Source organism: Palaemon carinicauda, chromosome 4 (genome assembly GCF_036898095.1).
Source record: "Palaemon carinicauda isolate YSFRI2023 chromosome 4, ASM3689809v2, whole genome shotgun sequence".
Taxonomy (NCBI): Eukaryota; Metazoa; Arthropoda; class Malacostraca; order Decapoda; family Palaemonidae; genus Palaemon; species Palaemon carinicauda.
In genome coordinates, this window is record NC_090728.1 from 36,246,572 (window position 1) to 36,261,195 (window position 14,624).

The 14,624-nt window shown below is 30.3% G+C and overlaps 1 protein-coding gene across 1 annotated transcript in view; it reads left to right on the forward strand.

Moving 5' to 3' along the window:
• The window catches only part of mGluR (metabotropic Glutamate Receptor), a 492,277-nt gene that overhangs the window by 345,766 nt on the left and 131,887 nt on the right, over positions 1 to 14,624 (forward strand). The window contains exon 3 of the mRNA XM_068372165.1: positions 12,078 to 12,260. Coding sequence (XP_068228266.1) covers positions 12,078 to 12,260 — 183 coding nt within the window. The remainder of the gene's footprint in view (positions 1 to 12,077; positions 12,261 to 14,624) is intronic.

The following is a 14,624-nucleotide window of genomic DNA, read 5'->3' on the forward strand; positions in this document are numbered from 1 at the left end:
CGACCTGGTCTTTCATTAGAAGGGGCTAGGGTTCGATCCCAAGTATGAGGTAGAAATTTATTTCTATTTGAGCACGATATATGTTAATATTTATCTATATTGGCTCATTAGGGGTAGTTTGAATGAATTACTATCAATTGTGTCACCTGGTGAGCCGGGAAGTCGGGGAAAACTAGCTGGTAAGAGACTGATGTCTCGCCAGGTAAATCCTGAACTGCAGATTAGCAGTTAGGTTCCGACTTCTTTTATGTTCTCTGGTGGCATGGTTAGAAGCGACCTGGCCTTTCATTAGAAGGGGCTAGGGTTCGATCCCATATGTGTATATATATGTATATATATATATATATATATATATATATATATATATATATATATATATATACATACATACATACACTGCCTTCCACTGCCTTGGGTTAGAGTTCTCTTGCTTGAAGGTGTACTCGGGCACACTATTCTATCTTATTTCTCTTCCTTTTGTTTTGTTAAAGTTTTTATAGTTTATATAGGAGATATTTATGTTAATGTTACTGTTCTTTGACTATTGTATTTTTCCTTGCTTCCTTTACTCACTGGGCTATTTTCCTTATTGGAGTCCTTGGACTTATAGCATTGTGCTTTTCAAACTAGGGTTGTAGCTTAGCAATTAATAAATATGGTAATATATATAATATATATATATATATATATATATATATATATATATACATATATATATATGTGTGTGTGTGTGTATATATATGAATATATATATATATATATATACATATATTATCTTATTTGAAATATATCTGACTAGTATATATTGCGAAATCTACTCATTGAATACCATGAGCAAAATGAATGTGTTATATTAAGAAAAACTTGTAAATGAATCCTAACGTGAATTGAAATCAGTTGAAGCACTGTGAATGATTAACATTTTGATCATTAGAATTTTATCTAAGCCTACAGGGTATAGATAGCAGTAACTTCACTTGGTTTTCAGAACCAAATGAAATGTAGGAAGATTATTTGCATCACTTGTTTCTAATAGTTTGCCTGCAAACGGGGGAATTAAGATAGAAAATGGGTAATTAAGAGAGAAAATGGGTAATGTCCCATAATCCTTGTATCTGCACAGGTATAATACATAAATAACTCAAGAATTTAGCGTTTACATGAACGTGATTGGTCACATTTCGAAACTTAGAAATACTACGCCACAAATAGTGAGAGAATAAAACATCTCTCTCTCTCTCTCTCTCTCTCTCTCTCTCTCTCTCTCTCTCTCTCTCTCTCTCTCTCTCTCTCTCTCTCACCTGACTCAAATATAATGTCGTATATCATCGTTCTTTATACTTTGATAACCAATGTTTCAACCAATGTTTCAGAAAAAAAGAAATTAGTGAAGGTGTTTTATTACTCATAGCCTCTTTACCATGATCTTCAACTCTCTTGAGTTAGAGTTCTCTTGCTTGAGTGTACACTCGGGCACACTATTCTAGCTTATTTGTCTTCCCCTTGTTTTGTTAAAGTTTTTATAGTTTATATAGGAGATATTTGTTTGAATGTTACTGTTCTTAAAATATATTATTTTTCCATGTTTCCTTTCCTTACTGGGCTATTTTCCCTGTTATAGCCCCTAGGATTATAGCATCCTGCTTTTCCAATTAAGGTTGTAGCTTAGCAATTAATAATAATAATAATAATAATAATAATAATAATTTATGATTATGCAAAAGTTGTTGTCATAGGTCAAGTGCATGAGCATGTGTCAATTTACATTGGTTTAAGAAAACATCATCTTCTCCACTGCGTTCTTCTCATACAAATACCACGAAATCCAAGCGAAATGCTTCATCACGCTCGGTCCAGTTCCTAAGACATGCCAAGTATGAGACCTTGCTATTAATATATTCTTGATGACGGATATATCCTTGTTAGGATTCTGGGGGGAATGTCACGTATGAGGCCAGATGCCTTTTGTGATTCAATGCAGAGGCTGATCTTCAGTAAATAATTTCAACATGTTTCAGTTTTTCTACTGAAAATTCTGAAGTTTTACATTTCAACTGAGTATCAAAATAAATAACCTGATTTCGGTAATCATAGATGTTATTATGCCAGATTATGATATATATATATATATATATATATATATACATATATATATATATATACATACATATATATATATATATATGTATATATATATATATATATATGTATGTATATATATATATATATATATATATATATATATATATAGTCGCTATTATGCAAGGTTATAATATATATATATATATATATATATATATATATATATATACATATACATATATATATGTATATATATATATACATATATATATGTATATATATATATGTATATCTATATGTATATATATATATATGTGTGTGTATGTGTTTATATTATACAAATCAATTTTGATAAAGCAGTCACCCACTGAGAGTATGCATGTCTGCAATAAAAATTCATACAGTTTCAGTAAAATCTTCCTTAATAGGCTCTTCAATGCCTGATTCGTTAAGAAACAAATGTAGATCAATGAATACAAGTCCTATCAAGAAAACATTGAAATAATTATAGGACAGAACTTAATAGAGCTCAAATTTGAATTCCGATGAACCCTCATTCCGTAAGGTTTTACTTAAATCGCTCTCCTGATTGAGGTCTCATTTTGTTTGGAAATCCTTACAATTTCCATGAAATTATTAAAATTCCAATAAAACAAATTAATGTGAAATATGATAAAATATTTTATACATATGTAAATTTTTATTATTAGCAAATATTATTTAAATGTTTTCTATTCCATTCATGTCTAAGTGTGATTCAGGTATCGTCTATGATGCTTTGACAGAAAGCAACTATTTAGAAAAAAAAAATAATAATAATAATGATAATAATAATAATAATAATAATAATAATAATAATAATAATAATAATAATAATATCTATCATCAAAGATAAGGATTTATAGCTGTTTTGAAGGAAATCTTTCAGAATAAGATTGCAGTATACCTACGGTTCCAAATACCTAGTGTATATGCAATTATGAATCTCGTTTTTGAAAACGTAAATTTTTCTAACTTGTCCAGCTGAATGTTTTTCACGCCTTATTTTCCTGTCTGTATCAATGATAAGAGGTCTTGATAACACAAATTCACAAAGAGTAATTATTATGAGAAAATGTTTCCTTGTGAGTGATGATAAACATGGATGCAAATTGTATTCTTGCACGAAGTAAGACCCTCTTTCTGAACCAATAGACCTTTGAGCAAAAAACCAATTTAAGCCATTTATGACTATTCATTTAAATCTGGTCATGCCATTTCCAGAGAAAATTTCATTAGAAAGAATAATCAAAGCTAGCAAACTGCATGGTGATGGTTTATATAAATTGGAAGATCAACAGCAATGTAACAAAAAGTTATTGGGTAATGTTCATCGCAAGTTTGTAGATGAATATTTACACCCGAAAACAATTATTATTATTATTATTATTATTATTATTATTATTATTATTATTATTATTATTTTTATTATTAGCTAAGCTACAACCCCAGTTAGAAAAGCAGGATGCTCTAAGGCCAGGGGCCCCTAAAGGTAAAATAGCTCAGTGAGGAAAAGAAATAAGGAAAAAGGAAATATTTTAATAAAAGTAACAATAATGAGAAAAAATATATATTTCCTTGAGTGTACCCTCAAGGAAGAGTACTCTAACCCAAGACAGTGGATGACCATGGTACAGAGGCTATGGCACTACCCAAGACTAGAGAACAATGGTTTGATTTTGGAGTGTCCTTCTCCAAGAAGAGCTGCTTACCATAGCTAGAGAGTGTCTTCTACTCTTACCTAGAGGAAAGTAGCCATTGAACAATTACAGTGCAGTAATTAACCCATTGGGTGAAGAAGAATTGTTTGGTAATCTCAGTGTTGTCAGGTGTATGAGGACAGAGGAGAATCTGTAATGAAACTAAAAGAGCAAGAAGGTCAGAACGTTCAACAATTATTGGTCTGCAACATTTTCTTTTTATTGGTGAAAATGGGGTGTTGCGAAAGACTAAAAATGTAAGCCAGTGAATACTACGTATGTTTTCAGGCAAGATGACACTTACAGAAACCAGTGTCTAATGGAAGTTATCTTATATAGATTTTTCAAAATCATCTTTTTGTTCAAAATGTTCATGCAAATAAGTACGAATGTTTATTTTCAGCTTCTCTTACCATCATTTATCAAAGGATAACGGTCACATGAAAGAAAATAAAATTTTATTTTAGTATATCGTCTTATTTCAGTTTACATAAAGAGGCTCCTGTTGTGAAAAATGCTCAGTGCTGAGCAAATGTCAGCAGTTAGATTTGTGTTATTCAAATGCAGGATAACATGAAAATACCTTAAAAACTATGTACCACAAAACACATCCCACCTAAAGTTCTACCGGACTAGAATGTTATTATGTTTGCATGTTGACCTACTTTTCTCAGTTTTCTTTTTATTCCAACATAATTTTTTTTTTGTAGCTTTCGTTCACTTTTCCAAAGTCATTACACCCTTTGAATTTTTTCCATGTTTGATATGGTTCAGGTTTTATTTAGAATTAGGCCTACCTTTGTCCGTAACTTTAGCGCAAGATGAGAATACAAATTAATTAACTTTTCTGAATTCATTACAGTGATGGATGGAATAAAGGTTAAAACCTTTCCCTAAATTCTTCTGAAATTAAACGTGAATAATCGCTACATACAGTATGTATTTCTGCAATTTAAAACTTAGGTACCGCGAAGGTATTATAATTAGAACTAGAGATATGAATGAAAATTTAGCTCAGATGAAACACTTACGATGACATCAGTTTAGTTTTCAGTAAAACAATGACGTATGTATGCAATGTAAGGCTAATCAATATAATTCTCGTTCATTTTTCATCTGAATCATTAAAACTACTCGAAAACTTATGATAGATTACTTAAAGTTACTAGGTACTGCATATAAAAATTTGGTTATAACTTTTTCAGAGCTGGCAGAAATATTCAAGGACAAAATTAAAATTGTAAATCTACATTGAAATTTTTGCCGGGAGTCACGTTAAGCAATGTCTTATGTGTGAAAATATTTGTTATAATTCGAATTATTATAAAAGATTTTTTTTTTATCTGAAATAATGCACTGTTCCCACTGGTAAGAGAATATTCGATGATATCCCTTTAGAGGGAATACTGTTAAAAATTTGCCGTAAAAATCGGTAAAAATCCTAAAATTAATGTTGCCACGCTTTCACCGTTTAAAAATAGGTATACTGATGTAAAGGAGTGATATTACGGTAACCAACCCATAAAAGATAATACCAAAGTTGGGTTAAAATTACGGTCGCCTGTATTTTATTGAAATACAACTTTATGCACTGTAGGTATGACTTGGATGTCTTCATAGCGTCCTTTCAGCCCCTAGTTACACTCACTCTTTAGTCTTCTACTATATCTTTGTTTCTGCTTGCTTTTTTTCCTTCTTGCTGTCCAACCTCTCAAGTTCATAGTGCAATCACGGGGGTTTCCCCGAATTGGACGGGGCTAAAGGGCCTCCAAGGACCTATCATCCAGCAGTTTGAAAGATAGATTAATATATAAACTAGACGAATATAAAAGGATGCAAATTGACACGATCCAAGAGAAAGCCATGAAAATTATATGTGATGTTAAAACGAAAAATTATACCATATCGACAAATAGGGAGACAATTGTAAATGAAACCTATGAATATATGACACCAAAAGTTTAATATATTTGGAAAAAGATAGCGAACCCTAGTTAAAGACAATTTTATAACGTAGTGCTTTAATACTGATGAGTTAGCATTCTTATTAATATATCTGAAAATAGAGTAGACTACAACTCCAACTTGTAATGTTTAATGGACAAAGCACTCAAGTTGGCAAGTGTCACGCTCATTCTGATTTACCTTCATTTTACTTTGTACATAAACGCAACGCCAACCGCATAGAAATAAGAACGGAGGCATAATGGTTATTCATATCCATGACTCTCTCTCTCTCTCTCTCTCTCTCTCTCTCTCTCTCTCTCTCTCTCTCTCTCTCTCTCTCTCTCTCTCTCTCTCTCTCTCTATATATATATATATATATATATATATATATATATATATATATATATATATATATAATATCGGACTGGCCCAAGTGGGAAGGGAATTCCCCCCCCCCCCCCCCCCCCACCGTGCCCTTCTCTTGAAAGTACCTACCCCCCGAGCCCCTATCAAGTAAAGGAGATATTAAGTAAAAAAAAATATTATATATACATTATATATATATGTATATGTATATATATATATAGAGAGAGAGAGAGAGAGAGAGAGAGAGAGAGAGAGAGAGAGAGAGAGAGAGAGAGAGAGAGAGAGAGAGAGGAGCACAAAATTGGCTAATCTGAAAAAGTAATAGTACATAAAAAAAACTGGTCCGGGAAAATGTAATAAATGAGCAATTGCCTTCAGGGAAGATAATTTATCGGCACCATCATAGGATTCCACCACAAGTTTTTTTTTTCTACCCTCGTTTCTACTGACTGGTATTTTCTCTTTTGGGGATTATCTCTTGAATTATCTTGGTTTGTGTAAGTACATTTTCTTTCCGAAGAGCATCAGTAAGTTGCAAGATGTTTGGGTGTTTACCTGTTACTTGTAACTGATGCACGCAATGTCGAGTGAAACCCATCAAGAGTATTGTTTGTCCAAATTAATTCTTGAATTACTCAAGTATATACTGTAGATTTCGAAAAAAAAAATAACAGGATATTAAGGCTCTTCTCGTCTGCCAAGTCTTCCTTTCTGTCCCAATCTTGTGAGTCAACTCAAAATACCTTTTAGAGTCTACTGGAATTGATTCATGTGAATTGATTAATTACTTTTTTATGATGGTAAAGACGCAAATGCACAGAACACTTTTATCTCTGTGGTAAAACAACTATCAGTGTTATATCGAACATTTTGGCCGAATTAGCATATTTCCCTCTTAACTAAGTGATAAAATGGAAAAGTTAATGTCACATGTTACGAATTGCCTATTCAAAGTCAATCGATACTTGAAGAGATTCAATATTTGGTCGTAAGATTTATGCCTCAAGGGAAAAAAAAAAAACATTTAATTTGTAGCTCCTCATATACCATAATATTAAATACTCATCTGTTTACCGTTTGTAAACTATCAACAGGCTCATGGCTGTCACTGTCTGAAATACCATTCCAAAAGCTTCAATGAAATCAAATAACCAACTGCTAAAATACCAATTAACACCACGTACCAATTTGTTAACTTTTCGTAATCAATCCCCAGCTCTGTATCCGTTTATTCGTTTGTGTGTTGCTTGCTGCTCGTGTAGTACATTTCACAGCCGTTTAGAGAGTGCCTTACTATGATAGTCTCGTACTGCCTTCCTAACTGGCACATAACAATTTAACTTCTAATCTACTATTTCATTGCGTACCGTTTCAGTTTAAAATGTTCTATACCTGTATATATATATATATATATATATATATATATATAAATAAATATATATATATAAATATATATATATATGTATATATATATTATATATATATATATATATATATATATATATATATATATATTATATATCTGGAGAATTCGGGAAAACCTTTCCTTTTTTCATATACCATGTGTCCTTTCCTGGGCTAATTATATTAATAAAAAAAACATTTATCAATATCTGAGAATTCTGACCTCATCTATACAAGCTCATAGAGATCTTGTTAAAAAATAATTTGCTAACTAATACATTCTTCCTAAAAATATTGTTGTATCATGGAAGATTAGCCTATTGCAAGGCACAAAATTTTATTTAAGCATAATAGTTTGCTAACCACCTCCTAATAGGACTACTTCCATTCGCATCATGAAGGGAACTGGAGTGATAGAAAAGGTTTGGGAAATATCTTATAATTATACAACAATTATAAACAAACCATCTGTAAATTTACAATCTATCATCATAATCATCATCATCATCATCATCATCATCTCCTCCTACTCCTATTGACGCAATGAGCCTCGGTTAGATTTCGCCAGTCATCTCTATCTTGAGCTTTTAATTCCATACTTCTCCATTCATCATCACCAACTTCACGCTTCATAGTCCTCAGCCATGTTGGCCTGGGTCTTCCAACTCTTCTAGTGCCTTGTGGAGCCCAGAAAGTTGGTGTACTAATCTCTGTTGGGGAGTGCGAAGAGCATACCCTAACCATCTCCGTCCACCCCTCACCGTGATCTCATCCACATATAGCACTTGTAGTTCTGGGACTCAACTAAGTGCTTCCATCCTGTGCAACAATTCTTAGGGGAACTAGCATTGCTTATTATTGGCCATCATTTATATAGGTTACATATGTTCAAACTTATAGGTAGAAAATGTGTGAGCTTACCTTCAATACTGTACATACTATTTCAATCATCATCTACAAATAATTCGAAGAATATTTTTCACTTTATTCAAACAAAATGTTAAGGATATCCGTACCATACACTTATAAGCCCAGGCCTATATCCTACCGTAATCAGCTGAGTTAAATAAGTAGAAATCCATTAAGTACCTTGTATTTTTAGGACGCCAACAATGACATTGTCCAGTTTGACGTCTCTCTTGTATGTGACAGAACCATCTAGATGTTAAAGTTATCTGAGTAAACTAACACGTCATTAACATTATTATGTCTTCCCGCCTTCCCCTAATTGCCATAGGGAATTCTTTAAAGATAAAATTAGATGTATAAAACTTACTTTTTTCATTACAATATAAACGGTCATTAACGCCAACCAACCGAAGAGCTAACGTTTTGTTTCGTTCGTCACCATGAAATGCGAATGGAAAATAATGAATTAATGATTTTTGAATAAAGAAAAATAATTGAGTTCTGGTGACAATTTACGTTTTTTATATTCGGCAATCCATGGCTCCATATGAACTATTGCCTTTTAAAATTAGAATTATTTACCAAGAGGTTAATTTCATTTCGAATGTAATCGTTCCTTTGTTATGAATTCCATAATATATATTATCATTTTTATTTCATAGTCATATCCTGTTAAAATCTAATAGATTTACCTGCCTTTGGTTACATCAAACGTGAAAGGTTGTATTATTAAAACGTTTGAGTTGTACATAACTGAATTGGGATTGGAAGCAAATGAGAATAGATAAGTCAAGCATGTTGCTGATGGTATATACCTTACTGTTTTTTTTCCACCAATACTGTATATATATATATATATATATATATATATATATATATATATATATATATATACAGTATATATATATATATATATATATATATATATATATATATATATATAATATATGTATATATATATATATATATATATATATATTTGAATAAAATTTATTTGGATATATAAGATATAGTATTTTTATCTGGCATTTCAAAATATAAAATGTTGATAAAAGAATTCGTATTAATATAATAATGAAAGTGACCATATTGATTTTTATACTGAAGTTCTTTAAGCATGAGTTAAAGTTATTACCTTTATTGTATCATACAATCATTTGACTATTATTGTCTATTTTTCCCACACCACTGAACCACCCCAAATTACTCTAATGTATCTATTAACATTTTTCACTATTTCTGAGTATCTCCATATTCCACACTTCATCAAATCTTCTTACACCACGTATGCTTTGCAAACAGTTCCTTTGAATCATTTCTCTCTTTCTGTTTAATAATATTCAACATTCCAATCTCAATTCTATAAATAAAAGTTGTTTCAATAGCATTCAAGTTTCTTAGCAATCTTTTTCATCCATCCTACAGCCTTTTTAGCTTTGCTTAATTTCTTGTTAACAATAATCATTTATGTGTTCCAAACTTATATGATGATAATAACTATTAATAATAATAATAATAATAATAATAATAATAATAATAATGATAATACTAATAATAATAGTAATAATAATGATGATGATGATAATAATAATAATGATGATAATAATAATAATTATAATAATAATAATAATAATAATAATAATAATAATAATAATAATAATAACAACTATGACTATTTGATAATGATACTAATCATTACTATTAATATCATTTTTATTGTTATTATCGGTATCATTATTACTATTATTTATATCTTTACTATCATTGTTATTATTATTATAATTATCATCCTTTGATTAGAAGAGCAGAAAGCTAGAAGCCCGTGGACTCTAATAAAAGCCTAGTACAGAAGAAGAATATAATATAGAAGTGAGGAATAAGTGGTGAAAGGTGATTATTAAAGAAAAATATATATGAATTCCGAAGAACAACAAATTAGAAGTAATAAACCTTGTAACAAGACCTACGTAAAACTCCCCTAAAGAAAACCATTAGATCAAATTCCAGCAACTCAGCTATATGATTCTGAAGGTTCTTCAACAATTGATTAAAGGTAGAAAGTAATCTCTGGAAAACTGTCTAGTGCTGGAACCTGAAATTAGCTGAATCTCTTGATGCTATAGTCTGGAAAGATCAGTGATATATGAGCTGCCTTTGTTGATCGGAATTCTTTCTTTAGAAACTTATTCCTCTAAAAGAATTTAAATTTTTAAGGAATAATTGAAATCGTAGTCTTCCCCCAAGAGATATAAATAACAGTACATAATTATACACAACTGATACAGTCTTCCCTCAAGGAAAATATGAATAATAGTACATAATTCACACAACCGATAATCAGGAGATAAATTCTTAATTATTATAGTAAATGAGAATGTGTTCATCCGTCAGGAAAGAGCCTCAGGTGTGCATCATTGATCCCGTGCTTCTTTGAGTGTGGGGAAAGTGAACAGTTCTTCGAATTGCGTGTTTGTTCAGTGGGATTGTCTCTTCAATGCAAATGTCTTCGGTTAGGGAGAGTACCATAGCCTACATATTCAGTTATGTAAAGCAGATTAGCCTTTTGGAGTTTGGCTGGTCAAATATAGAGGGTAGATTTTGTGTTGTTTCTGGGGATGAAACCCTTCGCCAAACTAAATTGTTAGCTCAATATGGGTTCTACCACTATATTACAAGAGGTCAGGGGCATTGGAGATTATTTCTTTAAGAGTCCTGTCATCTGTCTTTTATAGTAGAGATGACCCGCTTTCGCTGTTGCCTTCGGGCATATAATTTTTTTTTTTTTTTTTTTTTTTTTTTTTTTTTTTTTTTTTTTAGAATGGGTTGTACCATGGCTAGTAACGATAATAATTATAATAAGGATTAGAAATTCCCACTTGGACTAAAACCAGTCTTTGATGCCCCTCTATTTGAAACCCTTTGCATCAAAGAGCCAAGCCTTCGATGAATTCGACTTCTAAGACTCGGGACTTCCAAGTGACAATGGAATCCATTTCTATCTAACGAACAGAACAGAATCTGCTGAAACTTTCAAAACTAACATTCGGGTTACTGACCCTTTATTCGATAGTTTTGTATAATTACTGTCTTTTGGTATGGTATATTTCTTAATTTGAGTAACCATGTATATATACACATTATACATACATATATATATATATATGTATATATATATATATAAATATATATATATATATATATATATATATATATATATATATATGTTTATATATGTATATATAACACATATACAAACATATATATATATATATATATATATATATATATATATATATATGTATATATATATTAATTATGTTTATTTATATATATATATATATATATATATATATATATATATATATATATGTGTGTGTGTGTGTGTGTGTATGTGTGTGTGTCTGTGTGTGTATGAATATAGATACGTTTATGTATCAAATATGCCTGCACCTCTATGAGAGATCATGGTGAAATAAATATTACTCTCATACATAATACTAGCAAGACCCAGTTTTCACAGTTCCATCTAAATGATAAAATTGAAGATAAACCTATATTTAATTTCTGTAGATCTCTTGCATTCTAAGGTATTTGGGAACCTTTAATATTTTAATTTCCTTATTCCTTCAGGTGGTCAAAGGATTTGACGAGTATATGTCCAGACTGACGCCTTCCAACAACAAGAGGAATCCTTGGTTCAAAGAATATTGGGAGACCTTCTTCGGCTGTAAATTAAGGCCTCCGGGCAGCGACCTTGCTTGTCCGACGGACAGGAGGATCACAACAGAATCAGGGTATCAGCAGGATCCAAAGGTAGGATGTAGTGTAACATAGAATTTATGTAATAGGTCTCCTTCGTATCTCTAGGTAGGTAGGTATTAGATTGCCCTGTCTATTTTCCCTGTTGGAGCCCCTGGGCTTATAGCATCCTTCTTTTCCAACTAGTGTTGTAGCTGAGCAAGTAATAATAATATTAATACTAATAATATAGCAAGACACGGGCTCTTGCGTTGGCAGCCCGTAAGGGGGACTTCGTCTCCCAAGTCTAAGCTGACATCTATTATATCCTTTCATATCATTATCACAAAACAATTTATCTAATTACCATCTTCAGAGATTGGTCGACTCTATTTAAGCTCGTACACGAGAATATTATCACCATGATGAAAATATAGAATCATTTGTCTTAACACCAGGAGCATATTCATTACACCGTTATTTTTTTTTTATTTTTTTTTTTTCTAATTCCCATCTTCATAGATTGGTCGACTTCATTTAAGCTTACAAACGAGAATATTATTTTCGACATGATGAAAATATAAAATCGTTTTTAACGACAAGAACATATTTATTCCACCATTAGCTGGTACCGTCGTTTTGAAAATGCATGTAACTATTTTCGTTCAGATGCTCCAGAGATAATAGTATAATTATTTCACAGTAAGTGCTCTTTCATAATGAAATTGGCATATAAAGGAGCTAAAGACTTGATTACTCATATATTCATATGGGATAATACCGTGAAGAATTTTGAAGAACTTTTTTCCGTAATTCATTGATTGGCTCATTTTCTTTTAAGATTAATATTTCTTATTCTTTTATTAGAGGGCTATGTTAAGCGTAAAATATGGCCACATACAACAATTTTGAATTCAAAGAAGCAAAAAATTTTACTCAATTATATACAATAAATAATTTTTAAACGTTCAAAAATCATTAAGGAAAAATCGACTGACAATTTTAATACCTCTCAAATGACCTACGTAATATAAAAGGAGATGTAGATAATAAAACACCATAATACTGTTACTTAGGTTTTTTTCATGAATTGTAAAATGATAGAATTTTTGTTCCAATGCTTTTCCTAATCGGGGAAAAGGTTATTTCTTATGAAAACTTTTATGACGCAATGTAAGAAAAAATAAATTGAAAGGTGTGAAAAATTTAGACAATGTATACCACTTCACTTTCTTCAAGTGGCCGCAATTTCAGAGGATCAGTCAGTCCATCGTAGACTCTTCTCTTCATATACCATAAATGATAATGGCTAGACTTGCCCCACAAAATTTGTAGATTTTGGGCAGTTATGACCTGGCAACTATAAAAGAAGACCTATGGCTTCTCCCTGTTTAACTCCTTTCTCAATCGGAGTTTTCTCACTAACTTTATGTAGTTTTAGGATTGTCTTGGCACGTCCCCGTCAAGGTATCTTCGTTTATTCTTTGTCTCATTAAAGGATTTTCATCATTGCTGGAGGTTTTGACAAAATCCTAGGCTTTCCAATGTCTATAAATGCCATACATAGTGGTTTAAATCTGGTTAAATACTTGAATATGATCTGTTGTTGAACCACACGCTTCTAAAGCCTGTTATATATAATATATAGTATATATATAGATATTATATATATAGTATAGATTATATATATATATCTGTATATATATGTATACTTGTATAGTATACTATTATATATAGTATATCATATATATATATATATAAAATATATATATAATGTATATATATATATAAGTTTTATATATATATAAAAATATTTATATATATATATATAAAATATATATATATATATTATATATATAAGTATATATATATATATATAATATTATACTGTATGTATATATATTTATATGTATACTATATATATAATATATATATATATATATATATATATATATACTGTATATGTATATATTTATATATATACTGTAATATATATACTACATTACTGTATATATTATATATATTATATATATATATATATTGTATATCTTGCAGTATACTGTAAATATAATACTGTATATATATGCATATATATACTGTATATATATTGTATATATATACTGTATATATATATGTAATATACTGTATATATATATATATATATATATATATATATAATATACTGTAAATATACCATACACACACACACACATATATATATATATATTTTATATATATATATACAGTATATATATATAATATATATATATATATATATATACTATATATATATTTGTATTTAAATAGATACCCCTTTCTGACTGAGAGTACCTTAACGTGGCGACAGGGCTTGCATATTGCCATGATTAGCAAAGCTGTATTAGTCAGGGCCACCCATATCAGGCTGGTTTGTTGTGGGCCTTCAGACGAAAATCTCCC